Source organism: Dama dama, chromosome 21, assembly GCF_033118175.1.
Source record: "Dama dama isolate Ldn47 chromosome 21, ASM3311817v1, whole genome shotgun sequence".
Taxonomy (NCBI): Eukaryota; Metazoa; Chordata; class Mammalia; order Artiodactyla; family Cervidae; genus Dama; species Dama dama.
Genome location: NC_083701.1, coordinates 1623308 through 1651307, shown reverse-complemented (window position 1 = coordinate 1651307; position 28000 = coordinate 1623308). Strand labels below are relative to the sequence as shown.

Here is a 28000-nt window from a genome sequence, read left to right as displayed (position 1 = left end):
GCGCGCGTGCGCACTGCACCCCCTCCCGCAGGGCCTGCTGGGCTGGCGGCGGGTGTACGGCGTGTGTCGAGCGGGAGCCGAGCTGCGGACAGAAAATGTGGAGACCTGTGAGACCCCGCGCGCTCGCGCCCCTGCCGCTGCTCGGGTTGCCCGGCCGGGACCCGCAGGGCCCGAGACTCTCCCCCCCGGGATCCTCCCGCCTGGCCGGCACCCACAGGGCTCTAGGAGGAGCCCGTCACAGCCCTCAGGCAGCCTGTCCTCGGGTTCCCGCTTCAGCCCCCAGGCCCTGTGGGGGGGACGTCGGGCCTTCCCCGCCGCACGCCGCAGCTCCGCTTCTCAGAGGCTGCTTCTTGGTGCGGGAGTCTTGTCTCAGAGGCGGCTCTCCAAAGCCTCCTTCCCCGCGAGGGACGACCCTCTCGTCCCTTACGGATGCCCCTCCCCAGGGAGACGCCCTTTCCCGAGGCGGCTGCCTGGCGCCCTTCGCCTCCGCCTGCTCCGTGTCTGCCTCAGACCCCTCGCCGCTGCAGGCTCTGCCCGAATCGCAGAGCGGATCCCCCGCCCTTTCTTCACCTGCTCCCTTGGGCACCGTTTTTCCCGTGTCACTAACCCAGCCCGGGTCATCCCGGACTGACCGCTGCCCCCCGCCTCTGGGGAGACAGGACTTGCGGGGGCGGCAGGTGGGGTGACAGCTGCTGCGGCCCGGCTCTGTCTCGGGGTCACCCCTCCTCCCGCCCTGTCTCAGAAAGCCCCTCCTCTCAGGCCTTCCTAGGTTTCTGTTTGGCCGTGGGCTGCCCTCCTAACTCAGCTTCTTTTGATCCTGAACATGGCACCTGCCTTTCCAGTCCCCGCCCCCCCCCCCCCCCCGACCTCCCGTTTTATTGCCTCTCCGCCGTTTGAATTAGTACCTTTCAAACTGGGTGTCATAGTGGTTGACCCAGGTCTTAGCCACTCCCTCTCCAAAAACCTAGCCCTTTTCTTGTGTGGTTGGTTTAGAGGTGAGGAGACTGAGTGGGGCTCATCACCATTTTCAACGGAATATTCTGTAGACCTCGTAGTTTTCTAATAAGCCTAGCCTTGTGGGTTTAGGTGTTAGTACAAATGAATGTCCATTAGCTTCTGTGGCTTGTAGAGCGGCTCCATTACACAGGGGTGTTTTGTGGGTGAGATGATGAAGCAGTGTTAGTCTGAGAGTCAGGCAGAGACAGTGAGTTGGTCTTTTATAGTTTATAAAGCTGCTTCACTCATTCAGGTCACTCAGTCCTCTAGGCAGCCCTCGGGAGTGGGCAGGCAGGCTTTGGCTGTTGAGCAGGAGATGCTCATGACCAGTAAGTAGAGCAAGGCCCAGTAGACTTCTGAGTCCTGACTGGTGCTGAGAGGGTCAGAGACCCTAGAAAAGCAAAGGACAGGGTGTTCAAGGTCATCTCCACTACGTTTCCTGGGCCCAGATGCCCAGTCTCTCTTCCTAATCTTGAGAACAATTCAGGCCCAGTGCTTTGGTTTACTCTCCTGCTATGTGCGCAGGGCTGTTGACCTGCCTGCCGTTACATCGCTCAGATTCTTGTCACCTCTTTGTAGTTTCAGGTCTCATGAGATTCAGCAATTGCTTCTTTCTCCTGGGGCCTGGCTTATCTGCAGTGACTTTTCAAATCTGCTGTGTCTAATCTACAGGGTGTTAGGAAAACCAACAGCTCAGCTTGTGCCTAAAACGTGAATGCAGGTGCTCGTGGTTCTGTGTTGATGTGCACACAGAGTTTGTGAGCTCTGTAGTGTCTGTCTGAGTGACACTGCTTGATAGATTGTTAGCTGAGTTCCAGATGAGCACAGTGCACCCGGGCTGAGAAAAGTCCCCCGTCATCTTGTCCCAAAGCGGGAGGCTTCAGGAGTGAGAGGACCACCCCAGGAGGGCCACGCGTGTGCTCCTGCTGCCGAGGAGGCAGCCTCTCTGTACCTGTTTGCTGGGTGTGGTGCGGGTCACGTGTGATGCGTAGGTATTGCCCTGGACTGGGTCCTGGAAGGTCTGGCTGCTGGCTCTGCTGCATTTATAGCTCTGTGACCCACGGGTGTCTCCTGGGTGGTGGGGATATTTGGGGAGTTGCTGGCATGAGCCAGCACGCTGGGCCCTGTGAGGGCTTTGGTGTCGTCAGCAGAGGCCTCCTTCTCTCTCCTGACCGTGGCCTTCCACCTGTTGCTCAGCAGCATGATGGCCTGGGCCATGTGGGGTTCTGGCTTTTTCTCCACTTAGCCACCGTTTATCTCAGTTCAACAAGTGTTTGTGATAAAGAATTTCTGCTGTATCTCGGAGATGATTAAGAGATGGCCCTGCCCAGCCTGATGGAGAGAAAGCTTGCAGGCTAACCCGGGCTCCTGTGATAAGGACAGTGGGGTAGGGTGGGGTGGGGGAGCAAGGAACCCTGAGAATGGGGGGGGCGGAACAGTTCAGGCAGAACAGCGGCCTGGAGAGTAGGCCTGGGCCAGGCTCCTCGCGGCTGTGCAGGGTCTGCCAGAGGGATGTTCGTCCCAGGCGATTGAGTGAGGGGTCAGGGCTGGGAATGAGGCAGTGCGGCCAGAGCACCTGCTGCCGTGCTGACTCCTCAGAAAACGACAGCTGCTCTGGGGGCCGTGGTCAGGGGCCGTTACTTTTCTGGCCGTGCCCCCTTGGCATCGGCCATGTGTCCGGAGGCTATGGACACTGCTCTTCAGCTTCCCTTCCAGCCCCAGCCGGTGGACAGTGGTCAGGAGGCTGTGGGAGCAGCCAGGGCCCTGAGCTTTAGAGTCAGTGATTCAGGTTCGGCCTTCTCCTGTGAAGAGAACTGTGTGTTTAATACGAACATGATGTGTAAACTTACTTGTTAGGTGACTTGCCTTTTTCTCACTGGACTCTCCTACTAATGGCTCCAGGGACAGTGTGCTCCGCCCGATGGCTGGTTTGGGGATGGGAAGGGTGTGGGCTGGGGAAGCGGTTCGGTTTCCCAGCCTCTGGCTTCTCTGCTGTGCTGTGGGCCATGTGAGGAAACAAGCCCCGCCATCAGAAGTGTCTTTTGTTGAGCACCTGTTAGGTGCCAGGGCCTGAGCAAGGCACTTTATTTCTGCCATCTTTCACCTTTCCAGCTTGGCAGGGGTCAGCAGGGAGTCGCCCCCCAGGCACCGAGTGAGGTCGGTGAGGCGGGTGGACAGGCCCGTGTTGCGGTGCAGGGTTCAGCCCTCAGGGACTCGGCCCCGCTCTGCAGCACCTGTCGGCCCAGGGGTGCCGTTCCCCTGGAGAAGATCCGACTAGGGCTGCACATGCTTCTCCTTTGGCAGTGTCCTCGCCGTGTGACCCGCTGAGTCTCCCTGATGGACTCTGGGCCTTCCTCAGGTGGAGGCCTTGATGGCAGTGCCCTCTCGGGGCACCCTCCTCGCCCGCAGTCTCCTGCCGCCCCTGAAACACACCTGGAACCCATGTGTGGGGTCCCTGGCGGAGGAGGTGTGACGCTGGGCTCAGCTGTGGTCTTGGAGCCGCTGTGCCTGCCCTCTGGTGTGGCAGCCCCTTCAGGCCTCACCTCAGCCTTGGACCTGCAGGTCGTTGGCATGCTGGCTAGAATAACTTGTGGATCTGTCCTTTCCTTCTCTCTGAATGGTAGCGTCTCCGGGTAATCGTTAGCAGTCAGCTTTGGCCGTTTTCCTTCACTGTCTCGGGTGTGTCCCCACTGGGACTTGGCAGTGGCCATCCGCTCCAGAGCTGAGGGTTTCTTTATCTGCGTATGTAATCTGCTCCATGCTTTCTACATGTTGATCCCTGACTCATGATGGTATGGAAGTGATACATGTTCAGTAGAAAGTCTACATCCAGCTTTGAGTCTGACCTTTTTCTGGACCAGCGGCAGGAGGTGGATGCTCTCTTTGATGTTGGGCTGTGGCTGCAGCAGCTCCCCGTCAGCCTGCAGTCGCCAGGGTGCCCTGGCAGTGTCCTGTATTCACTGTTAGTGCCATGTGCAGTCAGTTACAGAAGATGGTCCACGCCTCAGTGTAAACAGGCTTTGTGCTAGATGGTTTTGCCCACTTGTGAGTGTTCCGAGCAGGTTTCAGAAAGACCAGGCTAAACTTCGGTAGGTTCAGTGTATTAAATGCATTTTCGACTTCTGACATTCTCAACTTACGATGGGTTTCACCCTAACCCCATCATAAATAAAGAAGATGTGTAGTCTGTTTTCTCAGTTTAGTTCAACCCAGCAAATAAGTCCTCCTGCGGAGCTGGGAGGGCAGGGTCGCTGGGAGGAGGGTCCCCAGGAGGGCACTGGGGACCAGCGGGCAGTTTGGTGCAGTGAGGAGCACCTGGAAGGGCCTGCCTGCTCCTTGACCACAGGCTGGCCTTGGCGGTGCTTCACCTGCCCCCACACTGGGCACTGCCCAAGGGCTTTCCAGACGTTAGTTCATTCACCCGCACTGCAGCAGTGCCGTGGTCCCAACCCTGCAGACAGGGAAACTGAGACACAGAGGGAAGGAACTTACCCACACGGCATGGCTGGCAAGTGCTGGAGCCCAGATTCAAAGTCTGCCCCAGCCGGCTGGCTCTGCCCCCGGCCTCGGCCTCAGCTCAGCCTGAGTCTCTGGGGAGCCCATGCGGTGGCTGGTGGCGAGCGGTCCCCTCGATGCCGGGAGCGCCTCCGCCCCGGGTTGTGGCCACTCAGCGTCTCCGGGTGTTTCCAGGTCTGCCTGGACCCACTCCAGCTGCCTCGCCTTCCCGGTAGGGCTGGAGAGTGCGGCAGATGCACTATCCCTGCGACTGCGAAAATGGTCAAGCGTAGGGTCCCCCAGAGTTACTTACCCAGGTGCTACTGCCTCGGTCTACCAGTGTTAGCATCTGGTTCCAACTGATCTGGATCTGTTTGAAGCCATACGTATTTTGTTGTCGTTGCACCATTTGAAAGTAAGTCACAGACCTTGACGCATAATCTCGACACTTCATGCACCCCTAAAGGAGGAGGGTATCCTCTGACGTAACCACAGAAGCCATCTCACCTCAAAATCCTGACTGTGGCTCTCTGCTGTCTCTGGTCCCACAGGTGTTTCATAGGCGTTTTCTCTCAGACTGAGGTTCAGTCAGGGTTCTTGCTTTGTATGCAGTGCAAGTCCACCCAGGTTTTTTCTTGCGACTCTTTTTAAACTTCTAATGAAAAACAGGCAGTATTTACAGGAAGGAGAGAGAATTGACAAGGGCCTGTGCTGGGTACCCGTAGTTCTTAACGCGTGGACCTGAGCAGCTTTGCGGAGAGGCCGGAGTGCTATGTGAAGAGTGCCCCATGCTCAGGAATTCTCCGGGTCACAGAAGCCCCAGGGCTGCAGGCTGTCGTCATTTCTTTTTCTGTGGGTTTATAGTCTCTTTGAGAAGACCGAGCCGCAGCAGACCGCTCCCTGGCTGGAGGCGCAGCTGGCTGGTGGGAGGGGAGTGGCGGCCTCTCAACTTGGGCACCGGCCTCGGCCCACATGCTGGCTCCTCATGCCGGCTCCTCATGCCACCCCCCTGAGCACTCCTGAGCTCTGCCTTGGGCTGCAGCTGGTCTTGCTGGGCATCTGGCCCTGCCTGCTCCTGCGCCCTCCCTGCACGAAACCCTGGGTTCCCTTGGGACACCCCACCTGGCTGCAGCTCCAGTGTCCCAGGACTAGGCTTCACGGCCGGGCCAGCGCAACACATGTGGGGCACGCGCCTCCTGCTGCAGGACAACGGCGGTGAGAGGGCCTGGAGGAGCCTGCAGCCAGTGTGTCTCCACTGGACCCGGCGCAGAGGGCACTGCTGGGGAGGACATGGGCTCATGTTGTCAGCCGGCTGGGGGCGAGGGCTAGGAAAGGGTGGGCCCTGTCTGTGGCGGCTGGCCCTCACTGCCCATCTGCCCGAGGCTGCCTCTGTGGCCCCTGCGGGGTTTTCCTTGAGGATCTACACTCACTGCGGGTGGCCTTGGGGAGCAGAGCTCTCTGTCAACCCCTGGTCTCCTCTGAGGACAGTGGGTCATGGACCTTTTCCTTTGACTTTGGTGTTGTTTTGTATCCTTGAAATTGTCTCCAGGGCTGTGTGCTTTGGCCAGAAAGTGATTGGAAAGTCAGTTCCTTGTTTGGCTCAGATTTCGTAAGAATAATATTAACATCTGTGCTCTGGGCTATGATTTAGTTTGCGAAATCTTTTTTTTTTTTTGCGAAATCTTTTTTTGTCCCCAAAACTGAGACTGTCTACAGTTGGGGAACCTGAGGTTGAGAACCCTTCAGGTCTTACTCCAGTAAGATCGGGAGACCGAGGCTGACTGTGGGCTTGGCAGTGCCGTGGTTTCTTCTGTGCCCCTCAGCCAGGGCAGCTCATGGGGCCTTGACTTCTCTGCTTGCCCCTGGCTGTGCCCCACCCCAGCCCCCCACCCCAGGTCTCACCATGGGGGCTCAGAGACGCATGTTCTTGTGTCTGTTTACTTGCCCAGTGCCAGCCCCCGAGGCCCTGCTTCCTTTCTGATCCTGACTCTTCCCTGGGAAGCTGCTGGTCTCAGAAAGGGAAATAGGCAGTGAGGGCGCCCAGGACCCTGCAGGGAGCCGAGGGCAGGGCCTGTGGGGGGCGGCCTCCTGGTGCGGACACGGCCTTGCTTCCCTTGTGCGACGCCTGGCCCTCGCCCGCGCTCTGAACCTGGAGCCATCGCTGCTCCTGAGTCAGACGCACGGGCCCAAGAAGCGCTGATGCTCTGCAGGGATGGATCGCGGAGGGCAGGGCGGGTTCCTGCTGCCAGCCCTGTGCCCTCTGCTCTTTGCAGGCACAGCTCTGCCACTTCCACTCGGCCCTGCTGCAGGGCAGGCCCAAGCCCTGGCCGTCCCCTGCCACCTTCTTCAGGAGGAACCTTGCAGCCCTGCCAGCAAGGTAGGGAGCTCGCCACAGGCACCCTCTGGCACGTGCCCCTCACCATACAGGGCGCCCTCCGTTGGGGGTCGTGAGGCTGGACCTTCTCTGTGCGTCTCCCCATGACAGGCTGTGCCGGCCCCCCACCGCCAGGGCCCCGGTCTGGGACCTGACGGGGGCTGTGGGCTGAGAGTGGTGGGGGGCGTGCCTGTTGGAGACCTGGGGGCAGCGAGGGTGCAGGCAGGAGGGTCCAAGACCGGGTGGACAGTGGCAGGATGGAGCCCACGTGGGGTCCAGGCGTCTGTGGGGCTCAGTGGGGTGACCTGGACCTGAAGTCGGTGCCGCCTGCCGAGGTCCTAGTGCAGCCGTGGTGCTGGGGACGGGGCCACCCCGTGACTGGACCGCACCCGTGTCCCTGCAGGCCCCTGAGGCCCCAGCCGCTGTGGAGGAAGGTGCTGTCAGCCGCGGCCCTGGGGGCGCCCCTGCTGCTCGGGGCGCGGTACCTGACAGCGGGAGCCCAGGAGAGGAGGCGGATGCGGCTGGTGGTGGACGGCGTCGGGCGCTTCAGCAGGTAGGGCGGGTGCGGCTGCGTCGGGGGCTGGGGCTGCAGGGTTCTGCTGCGAGCTCTGACGCTGCACGGGGTGTGGCCCCCACAGACCCACCTCTGGCCACTGCCTTGTCTCCCTTCTGACCGCCCCTGCGGAGAGCTCGGGGTGCGGGGGGCTTCCTCCTCGCCTCCACTAGCAGTGGCCTGGACCAGCACCACGCCCTGCTGGTCACTGGAGCCCGGGCTCCTTAAACTGAAGGCTGCCTCACGCTTCTGCATCTCCCAGGCAGGATTCTGGGGGCGGCGCGGGCGGTCTTCCTTCTGAGAAGCCTGGGCAGGCGTCCTGCTCCTGTCAGGTCCAAGACTCCTGCCCACAGAGGCCTAAGAGCCAGCTCCCGTAGTGGGAGACCTCAGCCCACCCATCCCTGCCCTGGGGCTGGGAGGCGATGGCCCAAGGCGGCTCTTGGGCGGCCTAGGTTGGTGCCCAGTGGAGGATTAGGATGCCTAGGAAGTGGGGCGTTTGGTTGCCGCTTCGTTGAGATTTACCCCAGCGGCAGCTACAGGTGGGCGAACAGACAAGCACCTCACCTTCTTCCACCTGTGGGTTTGCCTGGAGCTCCTGGTCGCCCTTCTGGGCAGGTTCCAGGCAGCGGCCTCTGTGTCTTCCCATGTTTCCCAGTCTCCACAGCCCAGAGGTGGGTGGGGCCAGCTCTCCCCTGAGTGGCCCACAGGATGGCGGGGACCGTCCCCGCAGCCTCAGTGGGTCCAGGCCGTTTCCCCTTCCAATTCCTGTGCTGCTGTCCCCCGCGTTAGCTGTAGGCTTGGCGCACTCACCCACTCCTCCTCCCTCCTTCAGGGGGTTTTCACAGCCAGTTTTCAGAAGCCGAGCTGGGACTGAGTGGCAGGGTGCTAGAGCAGTTACCTTCCCGACCAGCTGCGCGGCCTCCTCAGCCCTCAGCCCTGACAGTTGCCAGAACGGGTGGGCCTGGCCGAGCCCTGGTGGGTGCAGGGCAACCACGGGGCCCCTGGAGAGCTGGGAGCCTGCAGTGTGCTGGCAGGAGCCCAGGATGTCGGGCCCAGCTCGCCCAAGGGCGGCGGGCTTGTCCTGCTGTGGCAGGGAGACTGGGATGCAGCGCACACACCAGGCCTGCTCACGGGGCCGGGATGCTTGAGGGTGGTTTCTGACCCCACCTCTTCCTTAATTTTAACTTTACAAATCCTATGGGGTTTTGGTTTTGGTTTTTTTGGACACAGTTTTAAAAATCCAAAGAAGTTAGACTAATAATACAACTTTTTTCTTTTTGAAACATGGACAAGTATGTTGTCAGCATGCTCCATTATTCCTGAAACCTTGAGTATTTCCTAAACAAGGACGTTCTCCTCCACAGCCACAGTCAGGGAGCTGACAGACACATTGTGACCCTCTAGCCCTCAGACCCTGTCCTGTGTCATCAGGCCTTCCAGTAACAGCCTTTTCCACATGAGAATCTGTCTGGACCCATGTCTAGCCTCCTCCAGCCTGGAACAGCCCTGAGTCTCCACGGCTCTCGTGCCTAAACTCAGGCTCAGGGCACGGTCCCCAGACCCCGCCTTGCCCAGGGCATCTGACGGCAGCTGAGTCCCAGCGTCCCCATGGGTTCCCTCCCCTCAAACCACAGGCTACACATGGAGCGGTCCCCACCCTCGCTCAGTTTTGATAGTTTTCGTAGGATGGCTCAGAAAATGCCATATTGATTTTAGTGTTTTTACTGCAAAAAGGTGAAGTTAGACTCCACAAGAACGAGGTGCCCTGAAGGGGTCTGGGCGGCCCCGCCTCAGAGCTTCCGCACTCTTGCCTCTGGCCCCCGACTGTGGTGTCCAGAGTCTCTGCCGGGGCTGCGTTCCATAGGCCTGACTGAGCGAAGACCCCGAGTTCTATGCCGCGGTTGTCCTTTCTGGCCAGCATCAACTGCCTCACTCAGGAAACCTCTGGGTTTATAGGAACAGGGTCACGTTAATTCTGCATCGTATGATGACCTTGACCTGTCTACGGGCCATTAGGCCTACGACACCCTGGCCCTGTGCCATATACACGGTCCGAGGTGCTGCCTGCTCTGTAGAGAGCTCCTTGGAGGACAGCCCCGCCCCCTCCCCTGCTGAGGCTGCCCTCCGAGGCCCAGTGTTTGCTGTCTGACCTTTCCAAGAAAAGCTTTGCTGAGCCCTGACGTGCGTGTGTCTGATGTGTGCTCGTGGTTTGTCTCACATTTGGCCTTTGGCTTCCCTCGTGCTTTGACGCGGGTGCCCTGCCCCCTCCTGTGGCTGCTGGTTTAGGGCCTTCCCTTCTGGTGCTTCTCCAGTGAGCTCGTCCTCCCCATTCAGCCGTCCCATCCACCCCCAGGGGCTGTTCTGCCATCAGGGAGCTCTGTCCTCCCGTGTGTCCCCCCAACCCTGGTCACATCAGCCTGGACTGGACGCATGGTGTCACTGCCGGCTCGTTGCTGTGACTCTTCAGGCTTGGTTCCTAGGAGCCCCTGCACCTGGCTTGTGACCCTCTATTTTAATCTCTACAATTTTATTGTAAATAATTCAAATGTACAGCATTTTATCTCTGACATTTCTGAATCCTTCCGACGTGATCCATCCTTCGAGCATTTTACTCCCGCTGGTGCCACAGTCACTCCAGGCTCAGCCTTGCAACCATCCATCCTCAGGACGGGCAGGGACCCTGGCATGGCGCCAGTGTGTTTGCTGCTCTGGGCTGCGTGTGCACTCCAGCTGTTTGCTTCTGTAGCCCGTTGTCAGTGGTCAACGTGCTGTTCCATTTTCAACACAAGTCCTCCGGGTTTCTGCTCTTTCTTGTCTGTAACCTCTTCTCTACCTGGGAGACACCCGGCTGCCCTTGTCCCTAAAGTAGTGACTTATTAGGTCACCTCCCTGAGTGTAGACCTCACCCCACTGCCCGCACCACACTGTCAGCCCCTGTGCAGACCTTGCGTTAGCTTTTGGACAGAGTACTTAGGAAGGAGGGCAGCTCCCTCAGGTCCCGGGAGCTCAGAGAAACCTGTGTCCTTGCTCACCCTGCCATGTTCAGACAGTCCTTTTTGCTGGAGTGGCTGGGTGGACCTGGTTTGTGGTGCTCAGTGAGGGTCTGGAGCCTGGTTTTGGATCCTCCCCTCTCCAGATCCGGGGCTTCCATGTCCACAGCCTGGGTTGCAGAAGGGAGCGATGACCCCAGCCTGCACCAGAAGGCCAGGGCCTGTGGGACTGCTTGGGGTGCGCCCGCGGCTCCGGGGCTTGACCCAGGGCTCCAGTCCACAGAGCGCAGCTAAGTGCCGAGGAGGCTGGGCTGCTGTGCAAGGGCTGAGTCAGCGTGTTCACAGATGGAGTGGCTTTGCTCGGCAGTGGGCTTTCCAGTGTAACAAGTGCTATCAAAGAATGAAGGAACACGCCTGCTCATTAGGGTCCACACCCCCCTGCTGTCCTGGGCCCTCCACATCTGTGTGCAGGAACCGGGGGGTGGCGTGCGTGCAGGCTGCCCAGTGTCCAGCCCAGGAGCTGAGACAGACCTGCTGGCTACACAGTCCCGAGAACCCCATGGCACCCCCCAGGTGCTCACAGCCGTCCGAGGTGCTGGTGGGGTGCCTGCTACGTGGGCCAGCTGGGGCTGAGGGCATCCTCTGCCCACAGGTCTCTGCGGGTCGGCCTGCAGATCTCGCTGGACTACTGGTGGTGCACGAACGTCATCCTGCATGGGGTGGAGGAGGTTTGTGCCTGCGTCCTGGCCAGCCCATCCTGTGCCTGCGGGGTGGGCATGCCTGGGGGCAGCAGGGGCCTGCCTGCCCCCATCCCTGCCCTCTCTACCTGTGGTCAGAACAGCCCGAGGTACTTGGAAGTGATGTCTGCGTGTCATCAGCGGGCAGCTGACGCCCTGGTGGCGGGGGCCATCAGCAACGGGGGCCTGTACGTGAAGCTGGGCCAGGGGCTCTGCTCCTTCAACCACCTGCTGCCCCCCGAGTACATCAGGACGCTGCGGGTGCTGGAGGACAGGGCCCTCACGCGGGGCTTCCGGGAGGTGAGCCCACCCCCCAGGGCGCGAGGCGGGCAGTGTGGCCCCATGGCGTCCCACATGCTGCTCAAGGCCCGTGCCTCCAGGTGGACCAGCTGTTCCTCGAAGACTTCCAGGCCCCGCCCCATGAGCTTTTCCAGGAGTTTGACTACCAGCCCATTGCCGCAGCGAGCCTGGCCCAGGTGCACCGTGCCAGGCTGCACGATGGTACTGCGGTGGCCGTGAAGGTACGAGGGGTCCCTGGGGCGTGTGGGGGGCGTGGGGTGCTGGCGGCCGGTCCTCCCTGAAGCCTCCCGTGCAGGTGCAGTACATCGATCTGCGGGACCGCTTTGACGGCGACATCCACACCCTGGAGCTCCTGCTGCACCTCGTGGAGCTCATGCACCCCAGCTTCGGCTTCAGCTGGGTCCTCCAGGTACTGCGGGGCAGGGGGCTGGGATGGGCTGGCTCCCAGGCTGGAACCCCAACTGCCCATATGGTCCCCAGGACCTCAAGGGGACCCTGGCCCAGGAGCTGGACTTTGAGAACGAGGGCCGTAACGCTGAGCGCTGTGCACGGGAGCTGCAACACTTTCGCCATGTGGTGGTGCCCCGCGTGCACTGGGGCACGTCCAGTAAGGTGGGCTGGCCCCCGCGTGCCCTGGGGCACGTCCAGTAAGGTGGGCTGGGCCCTGCCTGCCCTGGAGCACGTCCAGTAAGGTGGGCTGGGCCCCCGCGTGCCCTGGGGCACGTCCAGTAAGGTGGGCTGGGCCCCACCTGCCCTGGGGCACGTCCAGTAAGGTGGGCTGGGCCCCGCCTGCCCTGGGGCACGTCCAGGAAGGTGGGCTGGGCCCCGCCTGCCCTGGGGCACGTCCAGTAAGGTGGGCTGGGCCCCGCCTGCCCTGGGGCACGTCTAGTAAGGTGGGCTGGGCCCCCCTGGGTAGGGGTGTGGAGGCCCACGGAGCTGACAGCTGATCTCTCCCAGCGCGTGCTGACGGCAGAGTTCTATGAGGGCTGCAAGGTCAATGACGTGGAGGCCATCAAGAGCATGGGGCTGGCGGTGCAGGACGTGAGTGCTGTGTGTCCCGGGCTGTGGGGCTGGACTGGAGCGTGTGGCCCGAGTCTGGGGTGATGGCGTGTGGTCTGACCCCATCCCCACCCCGGCCTGTCCTCGGCCCAGATTGCAGAGAAGCTGATCAAGGCTTTTGCCGAACAGATCTTTTACACGGGTTTCATCCACTCTGACCCCCACCCTGGCAATGGTAAGGAGAGCCCCAGGGCTGGGGGGGGGGCGCTGGGGGCTGCACCCCAGAAACAGGGAACTAGAGCCCACCCGTCCCCAGTTCTAGTGCGGAAAGGCCCAGACGGGAAGGCTCAGCTGGTGCTGCTGGACCATGGGCTCTACCAGTTCCTGGACGAGAAGTAAGCTGGGTCTGTGGGCTGGGTGGACACACCCCCCCGACTGCCCCCCACCCCCACCCCGCTCACTGCTGGGCCCGCAGGGACCGGCTCGCCCTGTGCCAGCTGTGGCGGGCCATCATCCTGAGGGACGAGGCGGCCATGAAGGTGCACGCAGCCAAGCTGGGAGTGCAAGGTGAGGCCGGGGGGTGGGTGTGTGGCCCGGAGGGGGCACAGCCTGGCTCAGGCCCCCCCAGACTACCTCCTGTTCTCCGAGGTGCTCATGCAGCGGCCCGTGCGCCTGGGGCAGCTGTGGCGCTCGCGCCTGCTGAGCCGTGAGGAGGCGGCCTACATGCAGGACATGGCCCGTGAGCACTTCGAGGAGGTCATGGCCGTGCTCAAGGCCCTGCCGCGCTCCATGCTGCTTGTGCTGCGCAACGTCAACACCGTGCGTGCCATCAACAACGCCCTGGGTGCCCCGGTGGACCGCTACTTCCTCATGGCCAAGAGGTAGGGCCGCGCAGCCCGGGGTAGGGGGCGGGTGGCTGTGCTGACCTCACACGTGGTCTCCATGCAGTGCAGTCCGGGGCTGGAGCCGCCTGGCGGGTGCCATGTATCAGAGCGTCTACGGCGCCAGCATCCTGCGCCATGTCAGGGTCGTCTGGGAGACGTTCAAGTTTGAAGTGGCCCTGAGGTGAGCTGGCATGTGGGGGCCGGAGGACGGAAGGCCAGGGCCCACTCCCCACCTACCTGCCCCCATTGACCCCCGCACAGGCTGGAGACCCTGTCGATGCGGCTCACTGCTCTCCTGGTTCGAGTTCTGGTCTACCTGGGCATCATGCCTGACACCGAGGGGCTGTCAAAGTACCTGGAGACCTAGGGCATCCCGGGCAGGACCACAGAGCTCGTCCTACCACGCACCCGGCCAGGGCCAAGTGACTGATTTGTTGGAGTACGGGATGCCCTGGGGCCCCGAAATAATCACAACGCTCTTCTGAAAACAAGTGTTTTTATTTTGTACAAAAAGGGGGTGGGGAGGAGTGGCGGTATCCAGGGGTCTAGAAATGGGCAGTGACTCGGTCCGTCTCCAACAGGTCGTCCAGGATCTGCAGAGAGAACTGGGTGAGGGCGGGAGGCCGGCTGGGGGCAGGCGGGGGCAGGCGGTGGGGGTGGCTCACAATGTCGGGCGTGGTGCCGATCTTCTTGGCCAGCTCCCCGCGCTCCATGGTGCTCAGGTACAGGTAGCGGTTGAGCAGCTCCCCATCCAGCACGTTGCGCACGGCGTTCTGTAGGACACGCCTGTCCACGTGCAGCATCCTGGGGGGTGCGGACGGCATAGGCCATGAGGGGTCTGGGCTGACCCGGGCGGTCTGGTCAGGTTGGGGGTGTGCTCACCGGAAGGCGCGGGGGTTGAGGCCAGCATGGTGGGGCAGCATGGTGGTCAGGGCATTCTGCAGCATCAGCAGCCGCCGGTAGGTCTTCTCCTGCATGGGCAGCAGCAGCCCAATGCCACCGTCCAGTGTGGCTGAGGAGATAGGGAATGAGCCCAGTGCCCCCGCCACGGCCCGCTGCCCCCACCCCGGCCCCACGCTCACCGAACCACGTGATGTGCTTGTTCTCCCACACGACAGACTTTTTGCTGGGCCCCTCAGCGGCCCCCCGGCACGGGGTCCTCCAGAACGTGTTCACGTGGGCACCCACGTGGAAGTCCGCCCGGCGCAGCAGTCGCATACCCCCAAAGCTCTCCTTGGCTGGGCCACAGGGGACCTCAGGTCACTCACTGCCTGCCTGGCCCCCGCCTGACCCCGCCCAGCAGAGGAGGGAGGGAGCACTCACCTTCCGGCAGGTACATGTAGACCATGAGGTTGCGGTCACGGTCAGACACTGGGGAATCAGAGCCAAGTCAGCCCCTGCGCACACCCAGGGGTCTCAGGCACCCCAGCTCCCAAACTCACCCAGGAAGCCCAGCTGCGCGTTGTCCACCATGAAGTCCACACTGTACACTTCCAGGGGCTTGGCATCCTGAGGACAGGAGGGCCGGGGAAGGCGGCCATCAGGACGGCCTGGGCCTGGGCCAGCCCCCAGCCCCTAGGGCGCACCACGGACCCCTCCGCACCCGGGAAACGAGGCTCAGCGTCTTGCTCTCCTCCTGGTAGCGCAGCAGCGAGATGCTCTTCATGACATCCGCAGCCAGGATGAAGTTCTTGACGCTGATCATCTGGTGGATGTAGAGCTGCGTGTCGATGAAGGCCATGCCCGTCAGCTCGCTGGCCCGCAGGCTCCATAGGAAGATCTGGGGGTGGGGGTGGGGGGGGAGTGAGTAGCTGGGGGGTGCCTGGGGAGGCGGCAGTGAGGGGGCTGCTGGGGGGCGCACACCTTCTGGCCAATGGCTGACACCAGATGGCCGTTGCAGTGGCACAGGGCGGTCACGGGGCCCTTCTGCTCCTTCTCGTACAGGACCTTAAACTTGTTCTTGGTCAGGGGCTGGCCAGGCTCAGGCACCACCTCGATCACATCCATGATCAGGATCTGCCGGGGAGGTGAGTGGCTGAGTCAGGGTGCCAGGCACTGCCCGCCTCAAAAGCCCCGCTGGCCACTTACCCGCCCTCGGCACGTGACCTCCTCCCCTTGCATGAGGCAGGTCCCTGCGGCCACGTAGCCCTTGAGACCCGACACAGTCTCCTCGCTGCGCAAAGACACGGTCTTCATGCAGGTCACGTGCTCCCACTCCTCCAGCTCGATCCTGCGGGCAGAGCCCCGGTCAGGGCCAGCCCCGGCCCGCCCTACCCCACCCCTCGCGGGCACAGCCTCACCTGGCGTTGGGGATGGCCTCCCAGCTGACCGGGGAGATGAGCTGGATGCAGAAGGCCTCCTGCTGAGGGTGGACGTACCGCTCATCTGTGAGGACAGAGGGGGACCATCAGGGAGGAGCGGCCCCCAGGACAGGCCCAGCCTGGAGCCCCACGCACCTCTCTCGATGGTCTCAAACTCCTTCTCCTCGCCTGTCATGCGTGGAACACGCGTGCAGGGTGTGCTGGTGCTGGTGGCGACGGCGTACACCTTGGGGAGAGCAGGGCGTCAGGAGCCAGGGCCCACCCCAGCCCCAAGGGTCCCTGGCCGAGTGGAGGCAGACCTTGGACTCCACGTGGTAAGCCACGTAGTGGGCAGTGCAGCGCAGCGGGATCTTCCGAACAGGCCACGGGGCGTCGTAGGACAAGTAGGCAGGCAGAACGCTGATCCTCAGCTCGCCCTGGGTGGGCACACGGGTGAGGGAGGCCTGGCACCCACTGAAGGCCGAGCCGGTGAACCCAGGCCTCCGAGGGCTCCCAGCTCAGCCCGCAGCTCCGCTAGCACAGGGGCGGCGACAGAGGCTACGGCCTGCTGTCCTGTGCTTCATGGGCTTCCTGTGCGTTCACCCAGGTTTGCCCAGGGCTGGCCACGGGTGTGGCCGAGGCTGGGCTCAGGGGGCGCTGGAGGCTGCAGGCACAGGGTGGGACATGCGCACGCCACGCCAGCGTCTGCACACAGGGCCCGCCCAGCGGCTCCCCTCCAGCCCGCTCCTAAGTGCACCAGCGCCTGCCAAGTCCTCGGCGGTCCACAAGGGCCACGGCTGTCATCTTTGTGACATGAGGAGGCTCAGGGTACGTGAGCACCCTGGACGGTCACCCGCCGCCTCGGGCAGAGCTGGGTGCCCAGTGGGCAGACCAGTGACTGAACCCGGCTGCAGCCCTCATGGGCCACACCCTGCACTGCCGACCTCCCTGTCCTCCAAGCTTCTCCAGTGTTCAGCCCCATGTCACCTCCTTGATCTTGGCTCCCACCACCCACCGGACACCCCGACTCTCCATGCCAGGGCGTCCCCATTCCCAGCCATGGGTTGAGGGCCTCTTTCTTGGGCCCCAGCACCTGGTCCTGCCCAGTTGTCCTCAGCGGGGGTTGGCATGCCTGGCCGGGCCTCTTGGGGCCTCCCTACCTGTCTGTTGAAGTACAGGAACCCTCGGGGGCAGTTGACGTTGTGGAACGGGGCAAAGGAGTCGATGGGGCCATCGATGCCCATGGGGTGCAGCCGCAGGGCCCCCCGGCCAGTCACCAGCAGCCAGTGGGGCGAGGGACCGCAGATGAACACCTGGGGGCGGACAGCGTGAGGAAGCCCCTCACGCTGTGGGGGGAGGCGCCATGCTCGCCAACCCTGCCCCGCAGAGCAGCCAGCCTACCCCAGAGTAGCCGTAAATGTCCTCAAAGTAGCGGAATCGCGCCACGCGGCCGCGGGGCCCTGTCCCCTCCTCCATGCTACCCCCTTCCACCTTCTTCTTGGACGGCTTTGGCTTCTTCTCCCGGAAGTTGATGTTGTGGGGGACCTGGGGGGTGCTGCAGTAAGGGCCGGGGCCCCCAGCCTTGCCTCACCACCCCCACACCCAGCCCTGCCAGTCACTGCACCTTCTTGAAGCGAACTTTGAGGTTTCCCTGGCCGAGCTGTGAGTCGTGGGGGAAGGCCTCGTAAATGAGGAGCTCCTGGTCCACATGCACCTGGGGACAGGGGATGTCAGGCAGCAGGGCCCGTGGGCAGGCCAGGGCGGGGGGGTGGGCGGGTTACTCACCAGCAAGTAGGGCCGGCGCTGGCGACTCCCCAGCGCCACCAGCAGCACCTCCTTGACCAGGGGCAGCTCGCCCTGGCGCGTGGCCTCCTCCTTCCGGGCTTCACCCTGGGTGGTGGGCTGGCCAAAGGAGCTGTCCACCAGGACGCGCTGGCCCACAGGGAAGTTCTTCACCAGGAACACGAGCCGCCAGTCGGGGAGCTGGTAGATCTGTGGGGCGGCGCAGTCAGTTGGGGGCGGGCGCCGGGCAGGCCTGGGGGGCATGGGTGCGGGGCACCACCCACCTCCATGGCACCGTTCTCCCGCACCAGCAGGCACCAGTGCGTGGGCTCAGCCCGGAAGGGCGCAGGGTCGCGGTCAGCAGGCGGCTGGCTGCTCCTGCGCGCCTCTTCCTTGCTGGGGCTGAAGAGGGAGCCCGAGTCCCCGTAGAGCATCTCCTCCTCATCGTCCACTGTGGGGCTGTGGTGGTGGGCATCACAGGTCACAGCTCACAGGCGCGTGGCCCACCCGCCCCACCCCCGCCCCGCCGCCCTCACACACCTGGTCTCCGCACCCTGGCCCTCAGCCTCAGGGCCACCGCGGCCTCCCAGCTCGTCGCGGACTCCGCCCAGGCGGCTCTCGGTGGTGAACATGCCACTGACATCCCGGTACAGGCACAGTGTGATCACCTTGGACTGCTGTGGGGAGGGAGGGCGCTCAGCCGGGGAGGGGGCGCGTGGGCAGGGGTCAGCAGGCCCCGGGACAGAGCAGGGCGCCTACATGGTGCAGGGATGGCTTGTGCAGCGCCAGGCGGTGATGGCGGCCCCCGTACGAGTCACTCTTGAGCAGGAACATGGTGACGTGGCCCTCGGCGCTCATGATGACCACATAGGGGTCGGCCACAGCACACTGCACGATGGGGGAGCCCAGGTCCACCGGGATGAAGTGCAGCTGGTTCACTGCAGACACAGGCCAGTCAGCACAGGGCAGGGAGCACGCGTCAGCCCCGGGCCTGGGCCCACCTGCCCGAGCCCTGGCCCACCTCCTTCCAACAGGCGGATGCCGAGTGGCGACACCTGCACGATGTAGCGATTGTCCCCAATGTTGCCAGCAAAGACTGTGGGGCCCTGCGTGGCGAAGCCACTGGTGTCCAGCTCCATGATCTCCTGCCCCGTCTGGAGGATCTGTGGGCAGCAGTGGGTGAGGGGCACTGCTCACAAGCAGGGCCCCAGCCCAGGCTCTGGGAGCCTCACCATGGTAGAGTCTTCCCGGCTGAGAATGAGGAACCCGTGTCTCCGCCCGTCATCCTCGGCTTCGGGGGCACCAGACTCTGGCTCCGTGCCCTCCCCCTTGAGGGTCTCCTCCTGTGAGGGCAGAAGAGGGCAGGGATTCCCAGCCCAGCCCACGCCACCTGAGCATCAAGGCTGAGCAGCTCAGAGCCGGGTCCCAGGCCCTGCAGCTGTGGGCGCCTGCCATAGGCCAGGTGCAGGCCAGCACCGCTGGCTGGAAGTCGCCAACCTGGGCGCACTCACCTGCTCTTTACGTACGGGGGCGATGACGGTCCACATGTCATAGCAGCCAGGGAGCTCAAAGGTCGTCACCACCTGGGGCCGGATGCTCTTCTGGAAGGACAGGCAGGGGTCAGCAGCCCGCCCAGGCCCCGCCAGGAGGCAGCCCCTGACCGCCCCTCACCTGCAGCACCGACAGGGCCCCGTTCTTGCCGTAGCCGGAGCACACCACGATCTCCAGGTCTGGCTCCGGACTGTTTTGAAACTGCGCGGGGCGGGGGCAGGGGTGAGGGCCGGACCTCTGCCGTGCGGCCCACCCCGCCCGCCCCCCTCCCCCGCCCCGTGGGCACCTCTTCAGAGAGGAAGGCGGGCTCGCCCATGGCAGCGTTGGCACAGGGTCCAATGTTCAGGATGCTGTCGCACACCTGTGGGCACGGCAGCGGTCAGGTGGCAGGCTGGCCAGGACCGGGCGACCACTCTAAGCCCCACCTCACCTCGAAGGAGTACGTGGCCAGCTGTGTGCCTGACTGCGCCTCGCTGCCATACACTTCAATCTCGTCCACCTCATCCTGTGGCACTGACTTGCCCCCTGGAGCATGACGAGAGCCCACCTGAGCCCACCTGCTGGCCTGCACCTGATGTTCAGCCCTCACCCGACCAGCCTGCACCTGACCAGCCCGCACCTGACCAGCCCACAGCGGCGTCCACACGCTTCTTCTTGGAGGGAGGCTCTTCCTGTGAGGTAGGAGGGGCAGGGGGTGAGTACCCCAGAGGCTGCCTGCAGGGGCCATGTGCCCACAGGCCCACGCCCACCTTGTCGGCAGCCTCGCGGGCGGTGCCAGCCGGGGGCTCCTGCAGCTTCTCTGTGTACTTGAGGAGCAGCGAGTTGCCAAGACGAGAGCCGAGGAACAGGTACCCAGGCTCCATGGTGACCATCTGGGGGCGGGACAGGTAAGGGTGAGGCCGGCCCGGCCCAGCCCGGCCGGGGCCCGGGGCCACCCCCCTGACACCCCACTCACGCTGCTGGTGAGGACGCTGGCGGCAGCCTTGTCGAAGTGGAAGGCCCGGACGCTGCGCATGCCGTCCGTGATGAGCGTCAGCACGTAGCTGCGGGGGGGACACTCAGCTGGGGCGCGGGGACCACCCCCCACCCCCGCCCGGGAGGATGGGGCCCAGAGCGGGGACTCACATCTCACCGCCCTTGAGGGAGATGACCATCTTGTCATAGGAGATGAAGGCCGCCTGAGCACAGTCCAGGGTGATCCGCACACCTTCCTGGGTGCCTGTGGGCAGGGGTGGTCAGCCAGGCCCAGCAGCAGCCCCTGCCACCCCGGGCCCCCTCCCCCCCTCCCCAGCACTCACGCAGGGGGAAGGCAGTGGTGCCGGTGGTGAGGCTGTTGAGAGCCACGCCGTAGGGAGGGACGCTCTGGTTCAGGTACAGCAGCGAGTTGACCGCGAAGACCACCACCCCGCCTGGAACAGACATGCTGGTGGCAGGGCCCAGCACACTCCACACCCCACCCCCGGCCCAGGCCCCTCTCACCTATGGGCTTGGGCACCGCCAGGGCCTGGGTGCAGTCGAAGGGCAGGCTGGTGAGGGACCAGATGACGGGGTGCACCTTCTGCGTGATGTTCAGGGAGATGGCCACAATGGAGCACGTGTCCTGCCGCACGGCCACCCGCCTGGGGGCCAACAGGGGTCAGTGTGGGGCCAGCACAGCGGGCCCACCCCCTGGAGACCAGCCGGGCTCCTCCCCCGCGGCGGGCCCTCACCCAGGCCACGTCTGGTTGGGCTCAAACAGGATGAGCAGGGTGGGCTCGTAGTAGCCATGCAAGAACTGCAGGTCGACGATGTTGAGAAGCTTCTCGTCCAGGGCCCGCACATCGATGATGTAGCTGGGCAGGAAGCTGGACCTCTGCCTGGGGGCAGCAGGTGTCAGCGGGGGCAGCAGGTGTCAGCGGGGGCAGCGTAGGGCAGACCTGGGCTCCGCAGGGCCCCCTGCCCTGCCCCCACACTCACCCCTCCCCCACAAGCCCCTCGTGCTCCTCGGCCAGGCTCTCCCTGCGGAAGGGCAGGACCACCAGCCGCGTGCCGTAGATGAGCATGGCCGCACAGCGCCCGTCGGGGTCCACACGCACCCGCGGCGTGTGCACGTTCTGCACGAAGCCGTCCTGCGGGAGAGGGGCGTCAGGCAGGAGCCCCCCCCAGAGGCATGGGGCTGGGTTGGGGGTGGGGAGGCGAGCCCTACCCGCAGCTCAGGCTCCTCGAAGTAGTGCAGAGACAGGGTCTTGAGGTCGTGGGTGCCCGGGTCGTACTCCACCACCGAGAGCTGGGGGCGGCAGGTCAGAACGCGGCCCTCCCCTCACACTCCCCAGACCCGACCCCTGCCCACCCCTGCCCACCCCACCTTGGCATCCTTGAAGCTCAGGAGGAGGGCATCCCTCTTGGCGCCCGCCAGCTGCACGCTGGCCATGGACATGACGTTGCCAAAGAAGGAGAAGGAAGCCACCAGCTCCAGCTTTTCCCGGTGCTCCCGGTGGGCCTTGCCCTCTGCAGCGAGAAAGTGGACAGGGGTCTGGGGCCCACGCCCAGTCCCCACCCCCCAGGTTCACGCTGGGCAGCCACCCTGTGCTCACTCACCTGTGCTCCTGTCATTTTTGGTTGGCGCCTGGAGGAGGGAGGAAGAAGGAAAAAACTGTGAAGGGCCCACCTTACCCACGACCTGCCCTGTGGCCACGAGCCCTCAATGGGGAGCAGGTGACCAGGCCCTCCTGGAGATGGCCGGGCCCCCAGACTGCAGGAAGCGCTCCCAGCTCTCCTGACGCTCTCAGGGTCAAAGGCTGGACAGCACTGTATGTGCCCCTCCAAACCACTCAGACTCACCCTGGGCCAGCCAGTGATGACGCGTGCTTGCTGGGAAGAAGGAACCCCAGCTCTGCTGAGCCTAACTGGGTGTGACGGTGGCCCTACAGGGGCCAGGCCTCACCCCATCTGCGTCGTCCAGGTGGGCCTGGGGCCCAGGACCCTGGTGAGGGGAGGCGGCCACACCACCACTGAGCTGCATCCCGGGAACGCCCCCCAGTACAACCCACCACTCTCAAGCAAGGAGAAAAACCATCTATTGTTTTCACTATGTCAAGCACTTGTAACAGTTAGACGAGACCCATTCATGACAGAAATCCTTGCTAACCCCAGAACACAACTTCCTTAATCCAGTCAAAGTCATCCCCAGCAGGTCTCTAGCAGGGACGCAATCGGACTAAGCATGAAAGTCACCCTCGGCGGTGGGTCCAGCCCAGGACACCGTCTCCCTTGGCCAGACACAAGGTCCAGATGCAGACCACCTGCCACTCTGTGCAGTAACAAGACACAGAGGGAAAACAGAACATATTTTAAGACACACGTGGACGTAATTAGTCTAACACACCACTAGCAATTTAGAAGGCAGAGGTAGGAAAAGGACAGAACCTCTAACTGAAGACACAACCAAAACATCCTGATGAGAAGCATCGGCCTACAGATTCAAGGTCAGCAAGTCCCAAAACAGGACAAAAAAACAAAACTACAGCCAAGCACATCGCAGTTGAAAGAAAATCAAAGACAAAGACAAGTATCATAAAAGCAGTCAGAGGAGAACAGAGATGCCACCTTCATTAAAACTGACTATAGGAGCCAGAGACAGTCTTTATTTTTTTCAGAGACGGTCTTTAAAGTGATGAAAGAAGAAAACAGTCAACTTAGAATTGTAAACCCAATGAAAATATCCTTCAAAAAGGAATTTGAAATAAAAAACGTTTTCAGACAGACAAAAGTTGACCAAGATCATCAACATCAGAAACACTCTTCAACAATTACCAAAGGAAGGTCTTCAGGCTGAAGACCGCAGATGACAAAAAAAGACTACAGCCTCCTGCGCAGAGTGTGAACTGCTGAATGTGTGATAATAAATGAAGGAAGGACTAGGAGGAGGGAGCGAGGTGTGCCCCAGCCACCCCGCCGCCGTCCCACAGACGCCGAGCGCAGAGGAAGGTCTGAGCGTGAGACGGCACCTTCCACCTCAGTCCGCGTCACAGTGGGGAGGCTGGCTGGCCACCCACCTCTCCAAGCCACCGACACCGGCACCCAGGACCACACCAAGGATCTGACCAGGCTTGGACTCGCATGGGCCTGTGGTCCCAGCAGGGACTGTAGTGTTGCCTGGATGCACAGATGTGCTGACCTCTGGGAAAAGCCAAGGGGATCCTCCAGGTCCAGGGAAAAAGACAGAGATACGCCAACACATTCAGGACTGTAGATGAGGGTATGCAGGAAATTCTGGTGCTTATCAGCTTTTCTGAGAGTCTGAATTTATGTAAAACCAAAATGCTAACAACAGTGTAATGTTCTGCAGGAGCAAGCCTGTGACAACAGGACGCAGTGAGCGGGGAAAGAGGGTGAAGAGTTACAAGGATTCTAGGCTGTCTGGGGAGGTTCCCTCGAGCCAGAGACTGCTGTGACCTCGAATGTGACTCATTAGAGAGTAAGACAAAATGCACAACCAGAAGTCAACAGAAAAGATGAAATGAGGGACTCCCCTGGTGGCCCAGTAAGTAGCTAAGACCCCATGCTCCCAATGCCAGAGAGCCAGATTTGATCCTGGTCCCACATGTCACAACTAAGACCCAGCATAGCCAAATAAAATAAAAATAAGTGAACAAATAAAATATTTCTTAAAGAGATAAAATGAAATAAAATAGCTGATCAATCCAAAACAACAAATAAAAGAATAGCAAGATGCCAGACGCTGATTCAAACCCAACTACACAAGAAATCACCTCAAATAACAGACCAAACCAGACCCATTCATGACAGAATAAATAAATAAACCAAACACTCAGGCCAGAAGACAACAAAAACCGTCAGAATAATAAACAACATCAAACTATTTGCTATTGATTCACAGATTTTTAAAAGATATTCTATGCAAGGACTTAAACAAACAAAAAAAACTGCGGTCGCCTACTACTAGACAAAGTAGATCTTAAGGCAAAGAGTATTAAAGAGTGACATTTCACGACAAAATGGTCAATTCATAAGTAACTTTTTTGGCCACATAGCATGTGGAGATCGTTCCCCAACTAGGGGTGGAACCTGCACTCTCTGCATGGAAGTCCCCAAAAGTGACTTTTAAATTTGTCTTTCTGTACCTAATCATTCAGCTTACACAGTTACACACACACACACACACACACATGATTCCTGACAATCCTATAGGGCAAGTGCTCCATCTTGTTCATCTTTAAAATTATACATTACTGATTTTTGGCTCCTCCATGTAAATCTGAGAATGAAGATGAATAAACCTATTGAGAAACTTTATTGCAACTTTGAGAAAAAGGACACAATTTTGGATTAATTTGGGGGGGTGACATCTCTACAATATTGAGACTTCCCGTCCATGACACCTTTTCTATTTACTTGGGACTGTCATTAATTTTAGGGAACTGACCTACATTTCCTACATTTCTTTTCCTCTCCAAGGTCACAGCTGCCCCAGGCCAGCACTCACCCGCCTCCAACACACAGCTTACATGCTCCAGCTGCTGTCCGGTGTCTGCCGGCCCAGGACCTGAGCCAGGCGCACGCCCAGTGCCAGGCCCACCACCTGCTCGGGACCCTCTCCCCTCCTTGCTGCCACTCTGCAGGCCCTGCCCGTGCACCTGGCGCCCTGGCGGAGACTGAACACGGCCCCGCAGGGCTCACCATCCTGTCTTCATCCCAGCTGGGGGCTGCTCTGAAGGACAGGAGCCTCAAAAGGGAGGCCATGCCCTGTGGGTGGTCTGGCCCCAGACTGGTCTCAGCGCCCAGGAGGCTCAGCCACCGCGAGGCCACTGGTCAGACACCGGGCTAGCCCCGTGGAGAGAGAAGGAGACAGGCCCTTCCCATCACCCAGACCGGGCCCAGGCCTCACCAGGCAGAGGCTGGGCGTGCGTCCACATGGTCCCTGTGGTGCCATCCTGGCTCCTGGCTGCCCTCAGGGCTGTGCCACCCTGGTGACCGCGTGTCCGGGGCTCCAGGCAGGCTGTCCTGCAGCAGGGACTAGGCTGGTCCCCAACAGGCTCAGCCACTGAGGGCTCCACCCAGGCGCCACGCCACCTCCTGCCACTACACTCTGCGCTCCGCCAGGAGCTGGAAGCCGCCCTGCACTGATAGGCTGCGGAGCGACACCTGCTCAGGCCCAGCAGTGCGTCCGGTCTGCTGAGGGTCTTCTGTGGGGTTCTCCACAGCTCTTGAAAGGCGTGCAAAGCCTCTGAGGGTCTCGGTGGGCACGCAGGGGGGCCCAGTGCTCCTTCCTTTCAGAGCATCAATGCGCCCTCACTCACCTCACAAAACCCTGCTTTTCCTACCAGTTCCTGCTCCATCCCTTCCCTTCCCTTCGCGTAGATCTCCCCCACAGAGTTGTCTCTGTCCACTGGTGCTAACTCTCCTGCTCTGGGTTCCTGGCCTCACCAGGCCACATCCCACCTGATGCCAGGCTTCCTCATCAGGGTCGCCAAGTCCGTCCAGGTCTCAGGACCCATCTGAGGCTCAGAAACATAGGGCCCAGCATCCAGATTAGGTCATGAAAGACTCCACGGCTTCCAGTCTGATGGGTCTCTCAGCCCTTGCCCTGGGGGAGGCCACAACGCAAGGACAGATATTTTCTGCAGTAGCTGCATGCACGCATCCAGAGATGGCAGAAACCATACCCCAGTGGGGCCTGCAGACGGTGGAGCTCCCGGCTTCCTGACCACAGACAACGAGGCACAGGCAGCTGCTTCGAGCTGCTAACAGCAACACATACTCCAACAACGTCCAAGGTGCACTCCTGCCCCCACGCCCCCCGTCCCGCAACCATCTCCTCCACAGGTGCCAGCAACTTCACCTGCAGGGTTAGTCTGGCCTGAAACCCAATCCTGGCAAAGCCTCTGCACGGCCCATGGCTCCGCTCCCTTGCCCGCCCCACATCCCATCTATCCTGCCTGCTTGCCCCACCAACAACCACCCAGCCCAGTCGCCTTCTACTGTCGCAACCACAGCGACCCCAGGAGACAAGGGTCAGGGTCAGATCAGCTCACTCCTCTGCCCAAACCTTAACTCACCATCGGCCTTGGGTCAACACTCAGCTCCCAAGACTGCCCTCAAGGCTGCCCTGCTGATGCCCCAACCCAACCTCACGAGCCCCCTGACCAGCCACTCTTCCCTCCCTACTGCCCTGGCACCTTTGCTCCGCCTCAAAGCTCTTCTCCCCACACCTACAAGGCTCTCCCCATCAGCTCCTCCTCACCCACTCAAATCTCACATTTCCAAGGAGGTGAGCTTTAGACCTTGCCTGGCTCCCCACTCCCCATCCTGTCCTGGTGGTGTGCACCGGCACTCTGGCCTCCAGTGTGTGCTGCACTTGCAGCGTGTGGCCCCCCACACCCAGAACCACAGCCATGAAGGCAGCTCACCAACCCCTCCCAAGATGCCCACACAAAACAGGCTCTTAACAGATGACTCCTAGAAAGACAAGTGAGTGACTGCTAAGGGGCTGTGAACCCATGTGTAAAACATATACAGATGTAAAAACATTCAATTTGTCCCTGAAAGTTGACTGAAAACCAGTGTCAGATATAGTATATACAGCAAAGATGCTCTCATTCAATGTAGAGCCATATGTATTTATTTGCAAAAATCCATTTTCAGTTTTGACTGAAATGTTGACAAAAGCCAAATACTGATCTCAAAACTGCTGTAGCACAAAAGCTTAAACTAAGATTATTTACTGACACAAACAGTCACTAACCTCTTATACATTCTTCTGTATTTTGCTTGCTTCGTCATGTGTGGATTAGTACAGCAGTACACACATTTAACACAAAACAAACACTAGTGTCCTGAAGAAAGTGCCCGGGAAGGCGGCCTCCTCCCTGCTGCCCCAGCCCTTACTCAGAACCCTGCCCTGCGGAGGACAACCCTTCCTGCCCCACTTCCACTCTGCACCCCAGTCCAACCCTGCCTGCCCTCAGATGCTTCTGGCCAGCACACTGGCCTTGCATCTGCCTGGAACCCACCCCTCGCCATCCTTGAATCTGGCTCTTACTCCCCTTTCAAGAACAGATGCGAAGATGTCTCTTGCAAGAAGCCACCCCCCACCAAAACCCTCACACCTCGGGCAATCAGAGCACCCCTGGTGTTTTCCCCACCGAGGGATTCATCACACTTTACTGACCTCCAAACCACAACCTGCCCCCACCCTACACCCAGCCTTGTTCCCTTTGCCAAGAATGTTCTTCCCCCAACGAATTCCTACTCTGCCTAAAGGAGGCTCCTCTGATCCCTCAGCCCTCATCTATTTCCTTCGCTGTCCCTGCAGGGTGTCCACAGGTGTGTGTGTTCTCACGCGTGTATTTAGTCAGTAGGTGTCCTCCTGCTCCGAGTTTGTGCAGGTTTTGTTCTCTACCGTATCGCTAAAACCGAGCACACAGTACATGTTCACGTGATTTGTTGAAAAAACGAAAGAGCAAATGAGATGCCCAGGGTAGGCCGCCGAGCCCAACAGAGAGTGAGGAGGTTGAAGAACCTGGTTCCTAGACACCACCAAGCGCGGCGCCGTCGGCCCGCTCCTCCTCGGTCCCGGGCACCCTTCGCCGCGGGGCGCGGCGGCCCCAGCGGGCCTGCCTACCTCGGAGTCCCGGTTGAGGCGGTACACGTAGAGCTGCGAGGTCCCGGCCACCACGAGGTTGCGCTCGCTGTTGTTAAAGAAGTTGCAGTACATGGAGAACTCGAGGCCGGTGGGCGGATGCGCCTGCTTGTACACGGCGTACATGGCGCCGCGCTCGGGCTGCACAGGAAGGGGACAGGGTGAGTAGAACTCCCGCGCGCAACCCCCGGCCCGCCCGCACCCACCTGGCAGTTGGAGCCGGCTGACGGGGGACCTGTACGGCGCCGAACACGGTCCGCCCAGACGCGGAAGCCGCGCGCCGAGGTTCCGGGTCCTGCGCCTGCGCAGTTCCACCGAAGCGCGGCGGCGGCGGCGGGGAACTCAGCGGCCCCTGGCGGCCGGGGGCAGCCTCGCGGCTCCGCTCCTGGGCTCCGCAT

General features: G+C 61.4%; 2 protein-coding genes across 6 annotated transcripts; one reads left to right on the top strand and one right to left on the bottom strand.

Annotated features, from left to right (window-relative positions):
• Positions 1 to 13816, top strand: ADCK5 (aarF domain containing kinase 5). 2 transcript variants are annotated; one of them, XM_061122931.1, is made up of 15 exons: positions 1 to 107; positions 6765 to 6868; positions 7269 to 7418; positions 11061 to 11136; positions 11245 to 11445; positions 11526 to 11666; positions 11741 to 11854; positions 11926 to 12057; positions 12403 to 12486; positions 12598 to 12679; positions 12761 to 12839; positions 12920 to 13011; positions 13073 to 13325; positions 13393 to 13509; positions 13590 to 13816. In XM_061122931.1, exons 1-15 carry the CDS (start codon positions 96 to 98, stop codon positions 13693 to 13695), a joined length of 1743 nt encoding a protein of 580 aa, XP_060978914.1. In that variant the 5' UTR covers positions 1 to 95; the 3' UTR covers positions 13696 to 13816. The 2 variants fall into 2 exon arrangements, with proteins under 2 accessions (XP_060978914.1, XP_060978915.1); XM_061122932.1 differs by lacking the exons at positions 1 to 107; positions 6765 to 6868 and having other exon boundaries at positions 7280 to 7418; positions 11250 to 11445.
• On the bottom strand, positions 13808 to 27913 carry CPSF1 (cleavage and polyadenylation specific factor 1). Of its 4 annotated transcripts, none has more exons than XM_061122914.1 (38): positions 27809 to 27912; positions 27585 to 27743; positions 21539 to 21566; positions 21306 to 21448; positions 21147 to 21227; positions 20918 to 21069; positions 20671 to 20817; positions 20441 to 20580; positions 20260 to 20370; positions 20087 to 20180; positions 19917 to 20004; positions 19711 to 19833; positions 19581 to 19632; positions 19392 to 19486; positions 19248 to 19322; positions 19082 to 19162; positions 18922 to 19011; positions 18643 to 18753; positions 18432 to 18573; positions 18170 to 18348; positions 17951 to 18087; positions 17695 to 17869; positions 17414 to 17620; positions 17253 to 17342; positions 17030 to 17173; positions 16789 to 16941; positions 15949 to 16065; positions 15785 to 15875; positions 15629 to 15713; positions 15417 to 15558; positions 15192 to 15344; positions 14932 to 15108; positions 14771 to 14837; positions 14652 to 14699; positions 14411 to 14566; positions 14211 to 14340; positions 13994 to 14132; positions 13808 to 13921 (listed from the first exon to the last, which is right to left on the bottom strand). In XM_061122914.1, the coding sequence occupies exons 2-38, from the start codon at positions 27726 to 27728 to the stop codon at positions 13874 to 13876; spliced, it is 4335 nt and encodes a 1444-aa protein (XP_060978897.1). In that variant the 5' UTR covers positions 27729 to 27743; positions 27809 to 27912; the 3' UTR covers positions 13808 to 13873. The 4 variants fall into 4 exon arrangements, with proteins under 4 accessions (XP_060978897.1, XP_060978898.1, XP_060978900.1 ...); XM_061122915.1 differs by having other exon boundaries at positions 17951 to 18084; XM_061122917.1 differs by having other exon boundaries at positions 27838 to 27853.
• Positions 27914 to 28000: the final 87 nt, after the last annotated feature.